Genomic DNA, 25,354 nt, shown 5'->3' on the forward strand with positions numbered 1-25,354 from the left:
TGCTTGTAATACCTCATTTGACGCAAATTCCTCTCTTACTTTTCTTTTTCTTCCTCTTTATATATATATATGTATATGTGTGTGTATGTATGCATATGTGGTGTATCATATCTCTCTTACACACACACACACACAAACATACATATACAGTTGTCTCTTGGTATCCATGTAGGATTGGTTCCAGGACCTCTCTTGGGTACCAAAATGTGTGGATTCTCAAGTCCTTGATATAAAATAGTGTGTTTACATATAACCTGTTATCCTCCCATATACTTTAAATCATCTGCAGTTTACTTAGTGCAATGTAAAGTCTACATAAATAGCTTTTATATTGTTTTGTTTAGGAAATAATGACAAGGTCTGTGTACATGTTTAGTGCAGATGGAATTTTTTAGTATTTCAATTTGTAGTTAGTTGAATCCACTGTTATGAAACCCACAGATATGGAGGAACAACTGTAAATTCCTTGCTATAATGTACATCGCTATTTACCTTCTTCAGTTGATTTCTTAATTTATTTGTTTTCAATCTTTTTGTATTCTAATAAATTACCTTAAAGCTATAAGTGTTCCTTTGGGCCAGGCATGGTTACTCACACCTGTAATCCCAGCACTTTGGGAGGCTGACGCGGGAGGATCGTCCAGGAGTTTGAGACCAGCCTGGGCACCATAAGGAGACCCTGTCTTTACAGAAAATAAAAAAAATAAAACAGCCAGTTGTGGTAGTGTGTGCCTGTGGTCTCAGCTACTGGGGAGGCTGAGGTGAGAGAATCTCATGAGCCCGGGAGTTCTAGGCTGCAGTGAGCCGTGACCATGCCACTGCACTGCAGCCTGGGCAACAGAGAAGACCCTGTCTCAGAAAAAAGTTCCTTTCAGTACTCCTTTGGCTGTGTTCTATAGTTTTTAACATGTAGTTTTTTCATTAGTCTTTTCTAAATTATCTGTGGCCCCAGTTTTTATTCTCTTTTACCCAAGTACTATTTAAAAGAGAAGTTTTAAAATTTCGAAGTGAATAGCTGTTGTTGGGGCACAGGATGATAGGAGGGCTGAACCCTTTTTGACAATTTCTAGTTTTGTTGCATCAGATAAAGCCTTGATATTTTTTTAATTGTGATTATATCCATGGATCAGTTTTTATGCTTTGGTGTTGTGCACGGTGTAGTCTCTGTTGTTTTAAAATATTGCTTATGTTGTGCATTCTTTGTAATCATGGTCACATGGTTTTATATATTTCTATTTAATCATGTTTGTTAATTGCATTGTTAAAATGTTTAATAGTGTTATTTTCTTTTTGTCTGAGCATTTGGATCTGGAAAGAAGTATGTTAAATTTTCTGTTATGACTTTCAGTTTATTTCTCTTTGTGTTCATACCAACTTCTGCTTAATGTCTTCCGTTAATTCTTCAGAGGCCTGGTGTGGTGGTTGGTGCCTGTAGTCCCAGCTACTCAGGGGGCTGAGATAGGAGGATCACTTGAGCTCAGGAGGTTGAGGCTGCAGTGAGCCATGATTGTGCCACTGCACTCCCGCTTGGGTGACAGAGTGGGACTGTGTCTCAGAAAAAGAAAAAAATTCTTCGGTAAATTTTATGTGTTTGTATGTTGCTCTCACACTTGATTATCCATAGGCTTATCTGCCTATAGAATTTTAAGTTCAAAATTTTCTTTTATAATGACAAAACTCATTTTATTATCTTCTGTCACTCCATGTTGCAGATTAGAGTTCAATATCAACCCGACTTTTTTCCTTGGAAAGGATTTTTTTTTTTAATTGTTTGGAAGTATTAAGGACTTTTTTAATTGATGAAATTCAGAAATTTCCATGAGCCCTAACACTCACTGTAGAATTCTTCCAAATAAATTTTGCTTTAGAAAAATATATACAGTGCTTTTTGCAGGGAAAGTTGCATACTGATGCTAGTATCAGTTCCTTTGATGACTGGTGTAACTTTTCCTTCTTAAAATTACTTGGCCATTTTTTTTCTTGACTCAGTCTTTCCAACTGCCTTAGCTGTTTTGTTGAGTTTTGTTTTGCTTATTGTTGTTTTTTAGGTTCCTTCTAGGAAAAGTAAAGTTTTTAGTGGGGGAGGGCAGGGGGAGGTTTCGCTTTCAGAGGTGTAGGATGGGTTGCTCAGTTCTTCAGGTGTGCCAGTTCTCATCTGCTCCTGCACTGTTCTGACCTGCTGGTGCTGCCCTTCCAGGCATTCTACCACTATTATGGATTTATTAGGTTTGTTCTTTTGTTTCATTGGCATCAGCACAAACATGTGTTGAGTTAGTCATTTGAACTGGAATTTAGAGTTTTTAATGGAATCACCAGTGACATTCTACAGTATTTCCCAGAAGTAAATACAAACAAAAATTGTAACTTTGAAAGTTTTGAAAGATAAATTTGTATTGGTTCATTTAAAACAATGTATGTTTTAAAAAGACAGTTTATGAAATGGAGAAGAAATCAATTCTTTTGTATTTATTATGCTAATGCCAGAATTACAATTGAATTCTGAAAAATTAATGGTGAAGCTTGTTGAAGAAAGCCCTTTAATGAACTGAGTGTTACAAATTAAGGAGTGGTGGGTCTAAGGTATGTGTGTGTGATACGATCCATCGCATACACATTTAAAAACTTTTCAAGTGTGAATAAATCATCTAAGAATGCATGAATGTTTTGTGCCAAGAATAAATTCTTAAAGGAAAAGACACAAGCTCTACATTTTAAACATTGATTTTTGGAATGGCTCTTTAGATGTAGGCTAAGTTTTGATTGAAATTCAGTTTTTATGAATCATAGTAAATTTATTATAAAATATTTTCTTGCATGATGAAGCTTTAGAGATTCTAAGTAAAATTCATAATCAAAAGAGGAGGATTTTTGGAGCAATCATAATATGAGCATCAGAAACAATTTCAATGACAATTTAACAAAAATATTTTATAATTATTTTATTTTAAACAATTTCAATGACAATTTAACAAAAATATTTTATAATTATTTTATTTACTATACACAATTTTTTAGTTCTTCATATGTACCAAGAGGATTATGTTGCACATGATGCTCCCATGAGCATCCTTATGCATATATCTTGACAACTTTTGCAACAATAACTGTAGGATAAATTCTTAGTGCTGGAATTGGATAGTAGAGCTGGATTTAGGGGATTACTTTTTGATAACTGGAGTTAAATTACCCCTTATCCCCACCAGTGATGTGTAAGAATGTCTGTTTCCACCTTTTTATTCGCACTAGGTATTAGCAAACATAAATTTATGACTGAGAGATTTAAAATTTTTATCTTGCTTTGATTTACATTTCTTTATGAGTGAAGCTGTAGCATTTCAGATGCTTAAAAGCTATTTTTAAATCTAATTCTTGTTTTTAATCATAGTCTTTGATTAATAGTCCTTAACGATATATCCTGGAATCTAATTTTTTGCTCATTATATGTTTTGAAAATATTTCTTCATCATGTAGAGTCAGCTTTGAATTATGTATTGATTTTTTACAAATGTTTAGGTAGTTACAGGTATTGGTCTTTATAGTTTCTGGGTTTTATGTTTGCCTAGAAAAACCTTTTGTACTCTAAAATTGTAAGTACATTCGCTCATGGTTTCTTTATAATACATGTGATTTCATTTTATACCTTTATATCTTTGTTTCAGCTAGAATTTATTTTGCTGTAGGTGTCTAGTAATCCAATTTTATTTTTCTCAGGTGGTTAGCCAGTTATCTTAATGTCATTTGTTGAATAAGTCCGCTTTTCCACAGTGATTTGAAGGGCCATTTTTGTGTAAAATTAAACTCATTTCCATTTCTAGACATATTATTCTGTCCTAATTATTTGTTCATTTCTCTTCCAGTGCTAAACAGTTTTAGTTATTTTAGCTTTATAATATAAGTTATTATTTGGTAGTTTCTCCTCAAGTTTTCTCAACTTATGAAAAATAAATTTTCTCCAATTTCTCCTCAAAACCTATTGATATATATTAGTTGATATTGTGTTGAATTTATGTTAACTTTGCTTGTCATTTCCATTCTTATATATCTTATTTACTTCTCTTTTTTAATTGCAAGAGTTGATATTTATTGATCTGGTTTGTAACTTTCTGTTTTGATAGGATATCAAGTTTTGGCATAATGCCAAACTTTAGTACTTCATTTAGTACTTAGAAAATAGAAGGTGTTCAGTTGATGAATGAATTAATACATGAAACCGTACATGTCGATGCTAAGTTAGGAATAATAATGTTTGTTCAGAGGACAGTGACAGTAGACTTGAAACAAAAGTTCTACATGGGAATAAGTGTGATATCAAAATGAAAAATAAATTATACCTTTATAGAAAAATTACAGAACGTAAAATTGGAATCTTTGCTAGAAAACTCAAAGTTCTAAAAAAAAAAGTTTTTGTATTTATCTGTCCAATCTTAACTCTCTCAAAAATACCCAACATAGTTAATCAATTTATTTAATGCCAAAAGTTGATATTCTATCAAAACTTATGCTGTTTTTATACAAAGGACTTGGAAGGGCCCCTGACTACAGTGGATTCTAAACTGAAATTTCTGTATATTAAATAACCTTTGTATACTGGAGGAAAAAATGATCAGCTATGCACACAGTAGGGTATAAATTATGTTGGGTATTTTTGAGAGAGTTAAGATTGTAGCGATAAATACGAGACTTTTTTTTTTAGAACTTTGAGTATTTCTTTGTTAAACTGAATTTTTTCTGTATGTTTAATTGGTTCATCTCTGTCAAGTAGATCAAGTATAAAACTTCAGAAAAGAATCGTACTGGTAACCCTTTTAAACATAACAGGATAGGAATAGTGGTAACAGGGAGAAATAAAAACATTGAAAGGTTAAAATGGTTGATGACAGAGGATTCTGGGTTAGTACAGGAAAGGTACATGAATGTGAGGAATAACCAGAGAGATGTTGGTGATCCTCAGAGGGATTGATTGGTAGGCATTATTAGGGCAGAAGTCCTACTTACCTGAGTTTCAAGAGAGAACAGGAGGAGAGTTAAATATTGGTGAGTCTTGAGGACCTTTGCTCTAGGGAGAGTAGAGTAATGAGGTTAGGGTTAGGGTTGGGGTTGGGGTTGGGGTTGGGGTTAGGGTTAGGGTTAGGGTTAGGGTTAGGGTTAGGGTTAGGGTTACGGTGCTGGAGACAGATGTTGGGCTAAGGAAAAGAGGTTTTTTTAAATTTTCGGTTTTTGAATTTTTTTAACTCTGGGAAATATTCGAACATGCTTGTCCATAGGTGATATAGTTCATTAAAATAGAAAAGTTAATCAGGTAGGGGAGATTGGGGGCACTTTCTGCAGCGTTGACTTTAGTTTGGCCAGAAGGAATGGGAGCCACTGTATACATTCAGGGGTTGTTTTTGGAGAAGAACATGAACAGCATATCCATGGCAACAGGTGGGAGGGCAAAATATATGGAAATGAATATAGATAGGTTATTGATACGATACTGAGAGAAGTTCATCCAGGAAGTTTTCTTCTGATTGCTTCAATTTTCCAGTGAATTTTCCAGTTCTTTGAGCGTATCTGAGAGAGGGGAAGAGGAAATGGACTAGGAAAATGCAAAAGGAAGGAGAGCTCAAGGAGACCATATATTTCAAGAAGAACACGTGGCCTGCTGGTGTGTGTACATTACCCACTTGGCCTTTGAAGCTATTATTGGGATCCAGATTTTATTCTTTTCTCTCTTTTGGAAAGTTACTTCTCTCTTATTTCTAAATGCCTTTTTGGTAGGGGGAAGTAAAAAACATGTGTTTCTTTGAGCAAGGTTAGGTGTCTATTATGTCCTGATAAAAAGCTAATTAAACAGCAAAGTACTTTTTGAGAATCTTCAATGTCCAGATACAGCTAATCACTCAGTTGTATTTATTGTTACTAACTAGATGTCAAAATGAAGGAAGAGGACTATTGATATTCTTGATTTCAGTTTGGGATTATTTTTCAGTTTTTAAAAAACAACATTTTTTTATTCTTCTTTTAGATGTTCTTAATAGTTGCTCCTCTTTCTGTCCTCTACAACTGGAAGGATGAATTGGACACCTGGGGGTATTTCAGAGTCACTATTTTACATGGAAACAGAAAAGATAATGAACTAATTCGTGTAAAGCAGAGGAAATGTGAAATTGCTCTAACAACTTATGAAACACTGCGCTTATGCCTGGATGAACTTAACAGGTAATGGGAATAATAGGAATGATTGTATTAATATTCTGCTTACATCCCTTTACAGTAAGATTTTTTTTTTTTTTTTGAGACAGAGTCTTGCTTTTGTGTTTTTAGTAGAGACGGAGTTTCGCCACATTGCCCAGGCTGGTCTGAAACTCCTGAGCTCAGGCAATCCACCCACCTCAGCCTCCCAAAGTGCTAGGATACAGGTGTGAGCCACCATGCCCAGCCTATACTGTGATTTTTTAAAAAGAAGTAATGATTATTCCTATGCTTGATTTAATTTCATTTTAGAATTGTTGAAATATTAATTCATAATAACTTATTCTCTGAGAAGGAAAAACCTGCATCAGGTTTCCTAGAATTTCTTACTCTCTTTCTTACATTGATTACAGGATACTTCTTCAAACAATGATTGTTAAAGAGTGATAAGACTTGTCCTAAATCTCTTGTAAAGCCTTTTATGCAGACCCTGTCTCTGAACTAGGTCAGTGATTTTCATGAATTATTTCAATTATGGGAGTCTGTTGTGAATATAGAGTGACAAAAAATACGCATACACACAAACACACACAGAACCACTGTAGCATAGAGTGTAAGAGAGAAGTGGCCAAGAGGTAACACCAGTGAGATAAGCAGGGAATAGATTATAGAGAGTATTGGAAGGTACTTTGAGGATTTTGGTCTTTATCCTGAGAGCAATAGAGCGCCCCCTACAGTGTTGTCAGCAGATTACCAATAGGATAAAAATGATCAGATTTGCACTTTGTAAATACCTTAGTTGCTGTGTGTGCAGATAGAGGAGAGCCAAGCTGAATGGAGAAAGACCAGTTAAGAGGCTTGTTGTGGTCTGAATTGTGTCACTTCTTCTCAACCCCCTTCCACAGTTTAAATGTTCAGGGCTCAACTCCAGCACCTCAGAATGTAACTGTGTTTAGAGACAGGTCACTTTAAGTTTTAAAGAGGTAGTTAAAACCGAGGCTGATTGGGTGGGGCCTGGGTCCAGTATGACTAGTATCCTTATAGGAAGAGAAAGAGACACCAAGGACACACACATGCCACAGAGGAAGGGACTTGTGAGGACCCAGCAAGAAGGCAGTCATTTGCAAGCCAAGGGGAGAGGCCTCAGGAGAAACCAAATTTGCTGACACCTTGCTCTTGAAATTCGAGCTTCCAGGATTGCGAGGAAATAAATTTTGGTTGCTTTAAGCCATCTGGTGTGTAGTATTTTATTTTGGTAGCCCTAGCAAACCAATGCAAGGCTTTTATAGTAGTCTGGTCTCAGGACCATGGTAGTGAGGTCTGAACTCTTCATCGTTGTTCCGGCAACGGGCTGGGCCTTGCTAAAATCATTGATTTCCATCTGCTTGGAGCCTAGATTTCTCTCTATAGGGTTACAATTTTTATCTTTTAGGTGAAGATGAAAGCGTGGCATTAGAAACAGTTATCTAATAAGTCTTTAAAATGTTTAGACATTATAGTTATACTGAATTTGAACTACTGCTAATGAAGGAGTTAATGATATTCCCCCAAAGTCAACCGAAGTTTAGAAAACTAGGTAATTTTTTTAAGGTGGTACTTCCACATCAGCATTAAAATGATTTAGCATAGGATAAAAAGAACAGTTGATACTTGTTTCAAATTTTATAAGCACAAAATAAAGAGTAAAAAAATTACTAATTAGCTATGTGGCTTTGGGTAAATTGGCTCATGTGGAAAATGACAGAGGATGAATTAAATCAGTCTTTGTGAAAACTAGCCCCTCGAGCCCAGCTGGAGAGGTGTATTAAAATCAACTTTAATGAGAGTTAATTTGTGTAGAATAATTATGCCATTTCAGGTATACAGTTTGATGAATCTTGACCAGGGATTGGTAAACTTTTTCTGTAAAGGGCCAGATAGTAAATATTTTAGGCTTTTGGGCCACTTATAGTCTCAGCTGCATATTCTTCTTTTTTATTTTTATGACCGTTTAAAATGTAAAAACTACTCTTAGCTTGCTAAGCATACAGAAGTGCCCGTGGGCCGGATTTGGCCATGGGTAGTAGTATACTGACTCCTAGTTTTGACAAAGGAGTGCAACCACTATCCCAAACAAGGTAAAAAATATTTTTATCATCCCAGAACTTTTCTCTTACCTCTTTTCAGTGGCTTTTCCTCAACCCTCACCTAGGGCAACTACTGATTTTAATTTCTGCCACTATAGATGAGTTGAAGCTGTTATGGAGCATGTCAGTGGTATTACACAGAAAGCACCCTTTTCTGTGTGTTGCGTCTTTGGTTCAGCATGTTTTTTGAGATTCGTTGGCGTTGTGGAGTGTGTCAGTGACTGTTCTTTCTTCATGTTGCATTGTATTCCATTTTATCAATATGCACATTTTGTTGCCCATCCATTTGAGGATGGGTTTTTTGGGTTTTTCCAGTTTTGGATTATTATAGATAAAACTTCAAGGGATATTTGTGTGTAAGGCTTTTTTGGACATATGTTTTCATTTCTCTTGGAGTAGAATTTCGGTATTATGTGGTTTACTGTAGGTTTAGCTTTAGAAGAAACTGCCAAACCATTTTCCACAGTGGTTTTACTCCAGCTAGCAATGTGTGAGAGCTCAGTTGTTTCATATTCTCAGCAACATTTGGTATTGTCAGTCTTTTCCTTTTAGTTATTTTAGTAGGTGCGTAGTAGTATCTTCTAGTGTAATTTGCATTTCTCTGATCCATGTGCACTTGGAAAACAATGTTCGTTCTACAGTTATTAGGTGCAGTGTTTATAAATATCAATAAGACTAGATTGGTTAAGATGTTGTTCAAGTGTTTTCTATCTTTGCTGATTTCCTTTTTGGTTGGCTTACAGTATCTGAGAGAGGAGAGTTGAAATCTTCAATTATAATTGTAGATATGTTTATTTCTCCTTTCACTTCTGTCACTGTTTAATTTAGTATTTTGAAGCTCTTTTATGAGGTGCACATGCATTTATGATTTTTTTTGTGATGAATTGATCCTTTTATCTTTAAAAAATAACTTTATTTCTAATAATATCTCTTATCTTGATGTTTTATCTGATATGAGCATAGCTATATTGTGATACATTTCAGTAGTCTGTTCCTTTTTACTGCCGATGATACTATCATATAGCTATCCCATATTTTGTCCATTCTCCAGTTGATTGACGTTTGAATTGTTTCCAGATTTTGACTGTATGAATAATGCTGCTGTCTTATGCTGAGTCTTATGCTTACTGCATGTAAATAGATTTTCATGTTTTTATTGCAGTATATCTGTTCTTAATATATGGAGTGAGTCTCTTATAGTTCAGTCTTGCTTTTTCATCCATTCGGATAATCTTTGCCTTTTATTTGGGTATTTAGACCATTCACTTTGAATATAATTATTGGTAAAGTTGAACTTAGAGCTACCATTTTTGTCAGGTCTGGTATTTAATTTTATAAATCAAACTTGTAAGCTAATAAATTAGCCTGTTACTATTTCATGGATCCTGACAGAAGACTAATCTGAGGCATGGAGAGGTTAAATAATTTTTCTAGGCCTTGACAACTAAGTCAGTGGCAGACATGAGGATCGAACCTTGACCATCTAACGCCAGACCTCAGGTTTGGTTTGGTTTTGTTTTTGAGACAGAGTCTTGCTCTGTTGCCCAGGCTGGAGTGCAGTAGTGCTATCACCACTCACTGTAGCCTCAGTCTCCCACCTCAGCCTTCCAAGTAACTAGGACTACAGGCATGCGCCACCATGCCTGGAAAATGTTTTTATTTTTTGTAGAGACAGAGTCTCCCTGTGTTGCCCAGGTTGATCTCAAACTTTTGGACTCAAGCAATCCTCCCACCTCAGCCTCCCAAAGTGCTGGGATTATAGGTGGGAGCCACCATGCCTGGCCAGACCTTAGGTTTTTAACCAATATACTGTACCACCCCAAAAGATGTTTTGCAATTCGATAAATGTAATAAATTCATCTATCATAGCATCAGTCATATTTTAATTATTTCTTACCTGTCTGTCCCCTTAGACTGTAAGCTCTTTGGTGTAGATTTTTATCTTTAAATTCTGTATCTCAGTACTTTTAGCACATAAGAGTTGCCAAATAAATGATTGTTAGGTGACTGTTTTTTCTGATTATTATAAATATTGTTATAAATATTAAATAAGAATTCCGAAGTAGAATTATGTAACTATAAATCATATACTTATAAGATTAGAGAAATGTTTATGATTTTATATTTATTTAGTTGTATTTGTTTGTTCAAATGTCTCTATTTTGTGTTTGGCAAATATTTAAAATAATTAATATTTTCCCTGAGCAAATGTTAAGTTGTTTTTGTGAGGATAGTGCTCTGTCCTTTTATCACGGATACTCCGTGGAGGGGATGAACGTGCTGTGTAACATGAGTGAGCTATAGTATTTTTCTTATTGCTGTTATATTTTTTTACTTCATTTCAGTTTTTATTAGAGTTAAGTATGTATATGATTTAAAGAGCCAAATATGATAAAAGACTTCTAGGGAAACCTGCAGTTCACTGTCCCCCAGTTACCTTTACCTCAGCTCTTACTGATCTTCATCGTCTTTACTTCCCTTCGTGCTGAAGAACATGTTTATGCTGCAGCTTTTCCATTTTCCTTTAGTTTTCAGCATCATCTGTTGATTTCTTCTTAAGGAAAATTAGGATTTTTGCCCTTCTCTTGCCGGCTTTCGGATGACCTGGCCCATCTACTTTGTGCAGTGGGAGGATTCTTAAACAGACTGTTGAGCATTTCCATGACTCCAATTTCCAGAGGCATCTGGGGCCACCAATTCTTAACTTTTCAAGAATGTGTAAATAATACTAGATTGCTTCTTGGCTTTTTCCACTATTGGCATAGGACACTGTAGTCTCTGCTTTTGTAAGCCATCTTATCCATGTTCTTTTCAGCTTCTAGAATTTTTGCTATTTTCTCCTCTCTTTGTTCTTGAGGCTTCTAGCTTTTTTCAGCTTTATATTAAGAAAATGATGAAAGCTATAGAAAAGTTAAAATAACAGTACACGAACATCCATCCATATTCTCACTATCTAGATTCAGCAGTTTTGTGTGTGTGTGTGTGTGTGTGTGTGTATTCAAATGTTGGCAAAATATAAGTTAATGTATGTAAATGTGTGTGTGTCTATGTCTGTGTCTTTGTGTATGGTGGTGGTAATGAGTCATTTCAGCAAGTTGCATAAAACATGACATCCTTATCCTGAAGTATTTTATCATGGATTTCCTAAAACTAGTGATACTTGCTGTCATACCACATTATCATCGTCACACACGAGAATATTAATGGCAATTAAAATTTCCTCAGTCATTCTCAAAACATCTTTAATATCTAATGCTTATAAAGCAGGATTCAATAAAGGTTCAAATGACAAGTTTGGTTAAGTCTATTTATTCTTCTAATCTCTATCATTTTTCCAATTTGTATTTTTTAATTATATGGCTTTTTGAGGGGACCAGGCCAGTTGTTTTAGGATATCTCACATATTAGATTTGTCTAATTACTTTCTCAACATATATTCATCTGTCATCGGTATCTTAATAAAGTGGTTTTGGCCCAAAGGCTTAAATAGATTCAGATTAAACATTTTTAGCAAGAATGCTTCATAAATGATGCTGTGTGGACTTCATATTGCATCACTTCAGAAAGTATTAATGCCAAGTTGTTTGACTGTCAGTGATGCCAAGTTTGTCGCACAGGTTTAGGAGGTTACCATCATCATATCTCTCCATTGTCAAGATACGTTTCTTGCTTTATAATGACCAGATAATCTGTGGAGTGATACTTTGCCACCATTTAAATATTCTGGTATCCCTCCATCCTTTACTTAGTAGTATCAGCACACACAAATTATTCTTGTCTGAATCAGTTACTTTATTAGGTTTGGTAAAATAATATTTTTCTAATTTTATTATTTCTTTTCTACACATTAATGGTATTCTCCTGTAAAGGAAAGCTTTCTCTATTAATCAGGAATTAACCACAATTTTGACTTTAAAAAAGCAAGATGAATGTTTGATTCTTTTGCCTTAATGACCAATTTTTGGAGTAAGAAGTTAGCATAATGGTCATCTGTACTGGTGGCAAAGTTTCTCACCCCCTTCACTCGCTTTCTCTCCTTTCCTTCCTTCTTTCTCTCCTTCCTTCCTTCCTTCCTTCCTTCCTTTCTCTTTCTTTCTTTTCTCTTTTCTTTTTCTTTCTTTCTCTTTCTTTTTTCTCTTTCTCTTTCTCTCTTTCTCTCTCTCTTTCTCTCTCTCTCTCTCTCTCTCTTTCTTTCTTTCTTTTCTCCTTCCTTCCTGCCTCCCTGCCTCCCTCCCTTCCTCACTTTCTCCCTTCTTTCCTTCCTTCCTTCCCTCCCTCCCTCCCTCCCTCTCTCCTTCCTTCCTACCTTCCTTCTGCTGTGGACCCAGAATGGGTGGATTATTGAAGTATACTTGACATAAAATGTACTCTTGTAAGTTAGAATGATGTTTAGTAAATTTTAACAGTTGTGCTATGACCACGATCTAGTTTTCGAACATTTCTATCACCTCAGAAGGTTATTTGTCTATGATCAGTCCCTGCTCGCATCTCCAGTCTCTGGCAGCTACTCATCTGCTTTCTCTTTCTATAGGTTTTGCCTTAACTGGACATTTCATATAAATGGAGCCATTCAGTATAAAGTCTTTGGTGTCTGGCTTCTTTCACTTAACAAATGTACCACGTATTGTTATACATTTCAGTAGTTGTTCCTTTTTGTTGCTGAATGGTACTATTATACGGCTATCCTGTGTTTTGTCCATTCACCAGTTGATGGACATTTAACTGTTTCCAGTTTATGGCTATACAGATTTGCTGCTATGAACATTCACATACAAGTCTTTGCCTAAGTTTTCATTTTTCTTGGGTAGATACCTAGGAATGGAATTGTGAGGTCTTATGCTAAGTATATGTTTACTTTTTTAGTAAACTGCCAACTGTTTTAGAACAGTCGCTGTGCTTTCCCAAAAGCAGTGTATGAGGATTCTAGTTTCTCCACATCCTTAGCAACACCTGATACTGTTAATCATTTTTATCATAGCCGTTCTAGTGGGCGCGTTGTGGTATTTCATGTTTTAATTTGCAGTTCTCTAATAACTAACAATGTTGAGAATTTTTTAATGTGCTTATTTGCCATCTGTGTATCTTCAAATAGACATTTGGTGTCTGTTAGAATCTTTTGCTCGTGTTTTAATTGGGTTGTTTAAAATTTTGTTGAGTTATAGTAATTTTTTTTTTTTTTTTTGAGACAGAGTCTTGCTGTGTCACCAGGCTGGAGTACAGTGGCGCAATCTCGGCTCACTGCAACCTCTGACTCCCTAGTTCAAGCGATTCTCCTGCCTCAGCCTTCTGAGTAGCTGGGATTACAGGCACATGCCACCACACCCAGCTAATTTTTATATTTTTTAGTAGAGATGGGGTTTCACCATGTTGGCCAGGATGGTCTCGATCTTCTGACCTCATAATCCACCTGCCTTGGCCTCCCAAAGTGCTGGGATTACAGGCATGAGCCACTGTGCCTGGCCGAGTTGTAATAATTCTTTATATATTCTGTATACAAGTCCTTTATCAGATTATGACTTGCAAATATTTTTGCCGAGTCTGTAGCATGTCTTTTTATTTTCTTAATGGTGTCATTGGAAGAGCAAAAGTTTTTAACTTTGATGAAGTCCAACTTACCACTCTATTTTTAATTCACTATAAATTTCGTGTCATATCTAAGAAGTATGTGCCTAATCCAGAGTCACAAATTTTTTTTCCCATTTTTTAAAAAGTTTTAGTTCATATTTAGGTCTGTGATCTGTTTTTAGTTAATTTTTGTGTGTGTTGTGAAGTGTCTAAATTCATTTTTTTCATAGAACTCCTGGAATTTTGTTTATTCAATATTTTATTTTCAATTGTAGTCAATATTCTTAACAATGCTCAAATATTCCAATTAGGCTGGCGTCTCTGTTCTTTGGATATATTCGCGTTTGTCTTTGGATACATCTGTGTTTTTCGGCTGTTCAGTGTGTCCCCCAGCGTATGCCTGAAATCAGCTGTCTCCATTTTTCCGCAAGACTCTCGTTCCTTTTAGTGAAGAGACCACTATGGGTGCTCATTGCTACTGGGGTGACAATCACTTCTAACCTTTCTTAGTGGACAGGGCTATGTAATACACCTTTTTTTTTTTTAAATCATGAGTTTATATTGATATTTTTCATTCAGAAAAACATTACAATAAAACATTGCAAGTTTTATTTGTTTTTCTGGTTTGCAACTTTAAAAAATTCCTTTATTGTTACTTCAGTGATATTTAAATGAAATTTTTCTTTTTACCATCATTAAAGAATGTCTGTACCTTTTCTGCTGTACCTTTTCTGCATTTTATTTTTGTGGACTGCCCAAGGCTGTGACCATTTAACTAAGTGGGTAAGAATCCAATGGAGTCATCAAAGAGTAAAAAGGAAAAAATAATTCCAAAACTTTGATAGAGAAAGCTACTCTCTAAAAATGCTGTGGACTAAGAAAGGAAGTTTTCTCCACCTCACCCTTCTTTTTTCTTACTTTATAGTTTGGAATGGTCAGCTGTCATTGTGGATGAAGCTCATAGAATCAAGAATCCAAAAGCTAGAATAACAGAAGTTATGAAAGCTTTGAAATGTAATGTCCGCATTGGCCTCACTGGAACCATTCTTCAGAACAACATGAAGGAACTGTGGTGTGTTATGGACTGGTGAGGGAAAACACTTTTTAAAAAATTGTTTAATAATTCTTCAGCTGAATAGTATCTTGTTTGCTAATCATTAGTTTCCAAACAAAACAGTCGTTTTTCTGTTTTTAGATGTGTTTGATCCCTGATGTGTTATACAGAGTAGAGAGTCCCATGAAAACCTATCTTTATATATATATTACTCTTGGTCCCTGAAGTAAATATACATGTTAACTGCCAGTTTCATCCTCATAGTTATAACCTGAAACTATTGTAAGGAAAGAACATTCTGTTTTCTTGGCTTTTGTTTTTGTTACCATTGATAATCAAGTAATGTGGTATATCTCTTAGATGCAAGAAGTTAGTGTTTTCTTTTTAGATAATAAAGCCCTTACATTTTTCTTATTGTCTTTATAAAGGGCTGTGCCAGGCCTTTTAGGGACCAGGACCTGCTTCAAGAAGCAGTTTTCTGACCCAGTAGAACATGGTCAGAGACACACGGCCACAAAGAGAGAACTGGCCACTGGCCGAAAGGCCATGCAGAGACTTGCCAGAAGGATGTCCGGCTGGTTTCTCAGGCGCACTAAGGCTCTTATCAAGGATCAGTTGCCTAAGAAGGAAGACCGGGTAAGAACCGCATTTGTGTATATTTGTGTATATTATTAATTTGTGGTCATATTTTTTTTTACTTTTTAAGAAAATGTCTGTCTCCTGTGGTATTTTGTAAATACAGTTTTTTGCCTTTTATTCTGGATGGAAAAAAATTGTTAGGCGCAGAATTTCAGAAACCATTGATTGAGCTCAGTTGTTTTCCTTACTGACTTTATTAACCTGTTAACAGGTTTATTATTAGTATACATTAAACTCATTTCTCATCAAAACTTTTTTTGTTTTTTTGATACAGAGTCTGGCTCTATCACTCAGGCTGGAGTGCAGTGGCACGATCTCGGCTCACTGCAACCTCCCCTCCCGAGTTCAAGCATTTCTCCAGCCTCAGCCTCCCGAGTAACTGGGATTACAGACGTGCACCACCACGCCTGGCTAATTTTTTTGTATTTTTAGTAGAGACAGGGTTTCACCATGTTGTCTAGGCTGGTTTCGAACTCCTGACCTCCGGTGATCCACCTGCTTCGGTCTCCCAAACTCCTGGGATTACAGGAGGGAGCCACCATGTCTGGCCTCATCAAAACTTTTGATGCAGTTTTTCCCCATTAAAGAAGGAAGAGCTTCTCTCTCCAATGTGTTTTCTGTTCACACTTTGTCCTTCCTATACTGTGTACTGTCCACCACACAGTGTATTCTTTGGTACCTTAATTATAGCTGTAGAACCAAAGTGGTTAAGAACTTTGTAAAAAATACATAGGTTTGTTTCTTGTAGAATGCTATTTGCAGTTACACAACTAACCTAACTTTTAGAATTTGTAGGAAAACTACATTGTTAAATTGTTAAGAAAATATGAGGAGTGGACTTCAAAAGGATTTTTTAAAAATGTAGTAGTCTTCTTTTATAGTTCTTAATCTTGTGTTTCTTCTAGCTTGGGCAATGAAGTAAAGGTTCTATAAATTACTATGGAACTAAACCTAATTAATGTTGTCCCAAATAAGGGCAGTCCTATGAAATGCCCTCTAATTTTAGTATATCCTCTTGATTGTTTCTTTAAAAAAATAGATTTGAAAGGAAAATATGATATTGATATGCAAGTTGGGGAAATAGATACATCTGACTTTTGATATTTATCTAAAGCAAATATTATTAAATTGAGATACTTCATGAACTCTCACTTTTAAAAATGTTTTATGCAACTTCATATATGTGATTTAGCTATCCATCTAGTAGGAACAATACAAAAGTACAAGAAGAGAATTATGCATAGAGATTTAGAGCTTGGACTCTGAAATCAAATACTATTTGATTAGAGTATTTGTGACTTGGAGCTTCTCTGCTTAGAGTTTTGTGACTTGGAGCAATTTGTGAGGCCCTGGAATCTGGGTTTCTTCCTCTGTTAAATGGTCATGATGATAATAGTGCCTGCCTCACGTGGTTGCTCTGAAATGCATGACACATAAGAAATATTAAGTAATTGGTACTGTGTTTAATAATGATAAATAGCTCAAGATACCTTTGTGCTTCCGTTGTGGACCACCATCTTCTATATGCTCTTTTTTTCTTATGTGTACTTTTGTATTTAAGGTTGGGGTCAAGGTGTACTAAATATTTTACATAAACATTTTTTTAAAATCTAGCATTGGGAGGGGGCAGGCCGGATGTGTGCTGCCGTGCATCCTTCTTCAGTCTGGTTTGAGTCTTTAAAAAATAAAAGATAAAAATAGCTTCCAAAAGAGTTCTGGTCATCCTGGCTAAAGGAGCAGAGGAAATGGAGACAGTCAGCCCTGTAGACATGATGAGACAAGCTGAGATTAAGGTCACCATTGCAGGTCTGGCTGGAAAAGACCCACTACAGTGTAGCCATGATGTTGTTATTTGTCCTGATGTCAGTCTTGAAGATACAAAAAAGAGGGACCAAATGACATGATATTTCTAACAGGACGTAATCTGAGTGCAGTTTATTTGAGTCTGCTGCCTTGAGAGAGATACTGAAGGAAAAAGAAACGAGAAGGGCCTCATAGCTAACATCTGTGCGGGTCCTGCAGGTCTGTTGGCTCATGAAATAGGTTTTGGAAGTAAAGTTACAACATACCTACTTGCTAAAGACAAAATGATGAATGGAAGTCATTACAGCTACTCTGAGAATCGTGTGGAAAAGGACGGCCTGAGTTTTACAAGTCGGGAGGCTTAGGACTGCCTTCGTGTCTACTCTTGGGATTGTTGAGGCCTAAGAGCCAAAGAGGTGGTGGCTCAAGTGAGGGCTCCACTTGTTCTTAAAGACTAGGGCAGAAAAATGTGACCATCAGTTAGAGAAATAAGCCATTCTCATTGTGTTTTTTAAAAACAGAAAAATGGTAGGTTAATATGCTCAGAAGCCATCGTCATTCCTGCTTTTGTGAAGTATAGTTGTGAAGTAACAACTACATAGAGATTTCTCAACCTACAAATTGTGTCTTTTTTTTTTTTTTTTTTAAGACAGAGTCTCACTCTGTCACCCAGGCTGGAGTGCAGTGGCATGATATTGGCTCACTGCAAGCTCCACTTCCCTGGGTTCAAGCGATTATTCTGCCTCAGCCTCCTGAGGAGCTGGGACTACAGGTGTGCAACACCATGCCTGGTTAATTTTTGTATTTGTAGTAGAGACAGGGTTTCACTGTATTGACCAGGCTGGTCTTGAACTCCTGACCTCGTGATCTGCCTGCCTCCCAAAGTGCTTGGGTTACAGGTGTGAGCCACAACGACCGGCCTGTGTCTATATTTCTCAGCCTGTTTACAGAACAAACAGGGCATTTCAAAAAAAAAAAAAAACTAGCATTTTTTATATAGACATTACTGTATTTGCTTGTATGCACCTTTGCCTATTTATTACCAATAATCTGTTGTAGTGATACAAGCATATAAATATTTGCAAATATTTATATATTTATATTTTACAAATATAAAAAATGCTTTGTCCCTGAAGTCAGGAAGTGCCTTGCCAGTAAAGGACTACCTTTTAAAGTTCTGTTGTTACTGGATAATCCTTGTGGCCACCCAGAACCCCATGCCAAAGGCGTCAAGGTGGTCCACTTGCCCCCAAACACAACATATCTAATTGAGCTTCTAGATGAGAGGGTCGTAAGGACCTTCAAGGCTCATTACACCTGGTCCTCTATGGAAAGAATTGTCAGTGCTATGGAGGAGAACCCTGATAGAACATCATGAGCGTCTGGAACGATTACACCATTTGAAGATACCATCGTTCTTATAGAAAAAGCCGTGAAAGCCGTCATTCCTGGAATAGTAAATTCCTGCTGGAGAAAACTGTGTCCAGATGTTGTGCATGACCTGACAGGATTTACGACAGAGCCAATCAAATAAATCATGAGAGGCAAAAAAGGTGAAGCATTTCAAGCGACGGATCTTGGAGAAATTCAAGAGCTAATTGAAAGAAATTCAGGATACCACACCAGAGGAATTGAAGATGACTTGATGCAAATACGTGCTTTCAAACCAGTGCCAGACGATGAGGAAAAAGATGTAGAAAAAGCAGTGCCAGAAAACACTGACACTAAATAATATGGCAGAGGGGTTCTGATTATTTGAGACTGCTTTTGACTTCTTTTATGACATGGACCCTTCTATGATATGGGCACTGAAACTAAAGCAAATGGTGGAAGAAGGATTGGCACCGTATAGAAACATTTTTTAGAGCAATGAAAAGCAAAAATGTCAGACAGAAATTACAACATGTTTCCGTAACGTTACACCGAGTGTACCTGCCTCTCCTGCCTCCCTTGACTTCCTTTTCACTTCCTTCACCTCTTCATTTCTGCCACCCATGAGAAAACAAGACCAGCCTCTCCTCTTCCTGGTTCTCCTCAGCCTGCTCAACATGAAGCACTTTATGGTGACCTGCTTCCACTTAATGAACAGTGAAGATATTTTCGCTTTTTTATGATTTACTTAGTAACATTTTCTTTATAACATTTTCTTTTTTTCTGGTTTTATTGTAAGAATATAACATATAATAGATAATACAAAGTAGTGTTTTTCAACTATTTATGCTGTTGTTAAGGCTTCTGGTCAACAGTAGGCTATCAGTAGTTATGTTTTTGGGGAGTCAGAAGTTACACATGGACTTTTGACTGTGTGGGGAGTTAGCACCCTAGCAACATCCATGTGCAAGAGTCAACTGTGTGAGGAACATCATTTGTTCACATTATGATTTCTTTTAATTAAAATAATTCTATGAGGTTTATTTGAAAATGAAATTATACTTTATATTATCCAGGGTGGGGTGGAGAGCAAAGAATATAAGAGAATCGGGGGAAATCATCTTAATGATGTAGAGGGAAAAAGTTAGTTTATAGCAAATTTCACTTTTTTTTTTTGAAACAGAGTCTTGCTCTGTCGCCCAGGCTGGAGTGCGGTGGCGTGATCTCAGCTCACTGCAACCTCTGCCTCCTGGGTTCAAGCGATTCTCCTGCCTCAGCCTCCCAAGTAGCTGGGATTATAGGCGTGTGGCACCACGCCCAGCTAATTTTTGTACTTTTAGTAGAGATGGGGTTTCACCATGTTGGCCAGGATGGTCTCTATCTCTTGACCTTATGATCCACCCTCCTCAGCTTCCCAAAGTGTTGGGATTACAGGCATGAGCCTCTGTGCTGGCCAGTTTTCACTGTTATAATCTGTGAAATAGATGTAGATTATGATTTTTATTATTGCTATAAACAAAATACTAATAACCACCTTGTATTTTATCTTGGCAGATGGTGTATTGTTCTTTGACAGATTTCCAGAAAGCTGTCTATCAAACAGTGTTAGAAACAGAGGATGTGACTTTGATACTTCAATCTTCTGAGCCTTGTACCTGTAGGAGTGGCCGAAAAAGGAGAAATTGTTGTTATAAGGCAAGCATTTCAATATATCTTTATAATCATGCTTTTGATTACATAGTACCCTGTTCTAGTGTAAAAGAAAGTAACAGATAATAAAATACCCTTTCCTCAGATAGTTCTTTAAAGCTGTATCTTAAAAAAATAGTTTTCAAAAATATTTTACAATATCCAATAGCAATCACATATAAAATACAATATTCAAATGTATTTTCAAAAAGTTAATTTCAGAAAGTAAGCTTAATTTTGATATCCTCCATTTTAGCTTTTTTTGGGAAGTATCCTTTTGTTTTGAAATTTCATTTCATTTTCGAGAAGTTTCTCATCCACTAATAGTAAACGAACATACTGTTATACAGCAGGCTTAAAATACTATTCTGATGTTAGATATAGTGTCAATTTAATAGAAACTGTATATCAAAGAAAGTGGTTTTTTTTTAAGAAACAAAATGTATTTGTACTTTTTTTAACCTTCTGTCTATATTTCCCGCTCATGTTTCACCTCTGTTTTATTAAATTATCTGTCACATATCTGTGTACATAGAGGAACCCTAAGTGAATATTTATCTAGTTTGATATTTATTTGGTCTCGTTTAATATTTTGCTGTTTTTAACTACTTCCCTTTTTTATAACAGCCCAGTTTCCTAGGAGCGTTGGAGCGTAAATGACACAGGGTCCACATAGCACTGCCACTGCACTGTAGATTTCATTACCAGGCACCTCCTAATGGCAGCATTTCCATCACTGTGTGTCATGAGGATACTTTCTGTAATAAGGATTTTCTCCCTTTACGAAAAATATCATTGTATTATGATTTACCAAAAGTATGATTCCACATTAGTGATTTGTGGATATTTTGTGCAGTAGTTGACCATCATTTTCTTGAAATTCATTGTGCCGAAGTAACCGGATAATAAATATTGTTGTATGTGATATATCTTATGATGTAAGCGGTGCATAGCTATGTTGGTCCTTTTTATTTTCTATATTTTTCTGGTTACAGACCAATTCTCATGGTGAAACAGTGAAAACCTTGTATCTCAGTTACCTTACAGTCCTTCAGAAGGTAGCTAACCATGTCGCGCTACTGCAAGCTGCTAGTACTTCCAAACAACAGGTTTGGTTGGCATTTTACATTTCTTTGTGATGCTATTGTTGTAAATATTTCGTAAAGTTTTAAAATAGTTATTAAATAATGTTTTTGTGGATGAAATTTAGGAGGAAACTCATTTGCTCATTTTTAAGTGTCGATATCAAGGAGTATGTGCACTTAAGTTTTTAATCAAAGTGAACAAATTTAAGCTTAATTTAAAATAAGAACTATTTTTTATGCCTTTAATAATGTTCATGTCTTTATTTTTCAAAACATTCTTTGGTATAATTACTAAATAACATATTTGATGAGTCAGTTCTATTCCTCTAATAATGTCTGTAATGGTATTTAATCTACTGGGTAAAATGAGGATTTATAGTAATTTGTGTATTAAATATTAGGGCTGTTTACCGAACTGGCAAAAGTTGGTAATTTCAAAGTTTAGGTTTAAACTCAATCATTTACTGTGGTTGTTTCCTTTTATTCTAGAGCACACAAATGGAAAGATGTTTTTGTAATGATTTTATATTTTTTTCTATGTTATAGTTGATGCCTTTTAAATGTAATTTTGAAATCTCGTAAGAATTTGATATTCTTTGATAGTACTCTTCACTCTTTTTGGGAGTATTTAGCACCTTGTTTTGGAAATCTTAAAAAATCTTTGAAAAGTAATGATCAAGTTAATAACCACATCATTAAGAATTCAACGCCATGTGTGCTTAACATATTACTTTAAGAGTTTTTGAATTCTTAGTCTGACTTAGGGAAGCAAAAATCTTCAAAGTAGTATATTCTTTCTAAGAAGAATTTTTTTTCATAAATTATTTCAGTTCATACAGGTTTGAATGTGTTAAGTGGAAATATCTTTTCTTCTGCCTTTTCCCTTCAAGGAAACACTTATCAAAAGGATATGTGATCAGGTATTTTCCAGATTCCCAGATTTTGTGCAGAAAAGCAAAGATGCAGCCTTTGAAACACTTTCTGACCCTAAATACAGTGGAAAAATGAAGGTAAGTGCTCTTCTTTCAGGTTGCATACAGACATGGTACGCAAAATATTTTATTTACTCAGTGGTATGACAGAGACACCAACTAATCAAAACAGGTGCTTAGTCATTCAAGAAGAGATAGTGGCTATCGACAAGTGGTGCAGTTATATCAGCATTTACTAGGTCACTGTGAACCCCGAATGCAGATACGTGTACTCGGTAGGTCCTTTGTAGTAGTTGCTTCAAATATACTTCAGATTTTCCTTATTGATATATTGGACTTATGCCCTCTTAAAATGCGTGTGCTGTTATCACGTATATAATAGCTTGTCTTCAAATGTTTAAGGAAATAACCTGCCAGAAATATAAAACCTAATGCAAAACGGGGGTGAGGACAGGCATTAGCTTGGAATTAGAGAAAGGAATTTCTCAAAGAGTTCAAGATGGGCAAGGTCTGTATGTCTAGAATTTTCCGCATGTTGTTTTTATTTGCAGACCTAGATTGTAAAGTTGCAAATAGTCATTTGTCATACACAGGAAAATTGACCTGTAGCTGTGCTGCTCTTGGTAATGTGTTACTGAGGGAGGGATGGGAGAAGTAAGGCTAAGTTCTCCAACCTTGACCCAGGCCTTGGGCATTGCCTGTGGCAGCAGCATGAAATGCTGACAGCTTCCTGCTTCCTTGCAACAACAGAGTTAGTTTGTTTAACCCCTTAATAACCATCAATAATCTTTATTTGTAGATTCACAGATTTTTACAGAACAAAACTCAACTTTGTTATAATTTTTAAAAGGTAAATTATTTCTTTTGACATAAAAGGAATCGAAAGGAAGTAATTCAAAGTAGTTTCTGTTTTTTTTAATTGTAAAAATACTTTTAGCAATTTATCAAGATAAGTTCATCATGGTTTAGTTTGCTTGGGACCTCTAAAATCAATGAAATAAAATAGAAGGTAGGAATATACATATGTACATAAAGACTGTTGCATTAAAAACTTTTTAAAAAATGAATGTTTTTATTAATGAGGATATCATGTGATTTATTATCACAACAAATAATTCAAATCTAATGATATTTCCTAAGGTAGCAAGTCAATTTTTGTCATCCATCTCTTTGACTTTAATTATTTTTAAATTAAAATATATAAAAAGTCCGGTTTAGAACTGAGCACTTACTGTCCCACAGTTTAAGCCAATAGGATATTTCCAGAAATTATGGCCTCCTCTGAAAACTGCATTAGCCATTATTGCTACTCATTTAAATTTTATTCCCTGTGACTCTTCACTAAAAAATTACCAGTCTGGAAATTAAAGTTTTATAACTCTGCATTTTATATTTTTTATATATTCATTAAATATATACTTGTAAAATACACTTTTAAAGTTAATCTCCCTAGGAATAATAGTGTCTGATTAAGATAATGATTAGATTTAATTTTATTTTAATTTTTAGGAGGGAAAAGGCAAGCATAAATTGTTGCTGGAGACTTGGTAGTATTTTTACACGTGAATGATGCGGGTAATTTACTTGCTTTGTGAGAGAGCATCCACCAAACAGATGGATAGTAATAAGCTAGGGATATATTTTTAGTACTGTGTTAAATCATTTGACTAACAGCATCATCTGCTCATATATTGATTTGGTAATGTAAAACTTACAGGCTCATCATAGAATCATTGCCTATTGGTTTAAGAACTCCAAGATTTGAGTTGCATGTACTTTTTGATTTCAGGTGATAAAAGATCTTTGTTTGGCTTGGCTTGTCATAGGTCAGCCTGCAGGTGCAAGGACTCTGAACAGAATGCCTGCTATAATCTTCATAGCCTCAAAGCTACACTCATGACCCCAGCTGTTTCTCTTGAGTGTCAGAGTTTTGACCTCAGCTATCATTCAAGGGGTTAGTCACAAGTTGCAATCATTCACCTGATGAAAATCTTCACTTTTCTTTCTCTTGAGAAATGCTGCAGAGCCACTTACTGTGGAGGGTGGGAATAAAGACTAGGAATGCAGCTTGGTGCTGCTGAAGTCACACAAGAGTCATGTTCATCTTTCTAGGCCTGACTGACCAAGTTGAGGAAAGTTAAGATCCAAGATTCTTTGCTGTTAACACCCCCAAATATATGATTCCTTTATAGGTGGATTGTCTTGTTCTGTGGAGGACAGCTGAGTGATAAAACGTTGGGTCTATATTGTTAAGACTCCAACATCTATTGATAACATTGTCATTGTGGAAATTTCTGGGATCTTAATTTATAGTCGTTCATTTAGTTAGTCTCTTTAAACTAGCCTAATTAAGACCTCAAGTCTAAAAACATTTACTTTTCCTCTGACTTGTTTTTACTTTAAAATATTTGAAAACACTTAAAGTTGCAATAGTTATGATACCACCCCAAACAATAAGAATGGATTTCTATACAATATATCCTTGATTTAAAATGTTAATATCTTAAGGAGAATGAAAAACCACAGACTGGGAGAAAATATTTAGCAGAACAATAAAGGAGTGGTTTACAAATATACAAATAACTCTTAAAGCTCAGCAATAGGAAAGCAAACAATCCAGTTTAAAAATGAGCAAAGGATCTGAACAGGTACTTCCCCAGAGAAGATAACAGAGATGGCAAATAAGCATATGAAAAGAGGCTCAACAACGTATGTCATTAAAGAATTGCACATTAAAACAGCAATGAGATACCACTAGATACCTATTAGAACGGCCAAAATACAGAACGTTGTCACGCCCAAATGCTGGTGAGGATGTGGAGTAACAAGAGCTCCCATCTGCTGCTGGTGGGAATGGAAAAACGATACAGTCACTTTGGAAGACAGTTCAGTGGTTTCTCACAAAGCTCTTAACTA

At 35.7% G+C, this 25,354-nt stretch overlaps 1 protein-coding gene and 1 pseudogene across 14 annotated transcripts in view; both read left to right on the forward strand.

The window, feature by feature from the left end:
* The window catches only part of ERCC6L2 (ERCC excision repair 6 like 2), a 151,404-nt gene that overhangs the window by 22,752 nt on the left and 103,298 nt on the right, over positions 1–25,354 (forward strand). For 8 of the 14 annotated variants that reach the window (XR_001895455.3, XR_001895457.3, XM_009189242.4 and 5 more), the window contains 6 exons: positions 6,008–6,201; positions 14,791–14,952; positions 15,348–15,555; positions 20,287–20,427; positions 21,417–21,530; positions 22,397–22,516. Coding sequence is in view for 12 of the 14 variants with exons in the window: in XM_009189242.4 (XP_009187506.2) it covers positions 6,008–6,201; positions 14,791–14,952; positions 15,348–15,555; positions 20,287–20,427; positions 21,417–21,530; positions 22,397–22,516 (939 nt within the window). In the remaining 2 variants the exon portion in view is untranslated. Of the gene's footprint in view, positions 1–5,527; positions 5,648–6,005; positions 6,202–6,655; positions 6,680–14,790; positions 14,953–15,347; positions 15,556–20,286; positions 20,428–21,416; positions 21,531–22,396; positions 22,517–25,354 lie in introns of those variants that run through there. The other 6 variants (XM_021927739.2, XM_009189246.4, XM_009189245.4 and 3 more) reach the window with 5 other exon arrangements.
* Positions 16,099–18,079, forward strand: LOC110741511 (annotated as a pseudogene).

The sequence above is a fragment of the Papio anubis genome, chromosome 13 (genome assembly GCF_008728515.1).
Source record: "Papio anubis isolate 15944 chromosome 13, Panubis1.0, whole genome shotgun sequence".
Lineage (NCBI taxonomy): Eukaryota > Metazoa > Chordata > Mammalia > Primates > Cercopithecidae > Papio > Papio anubis.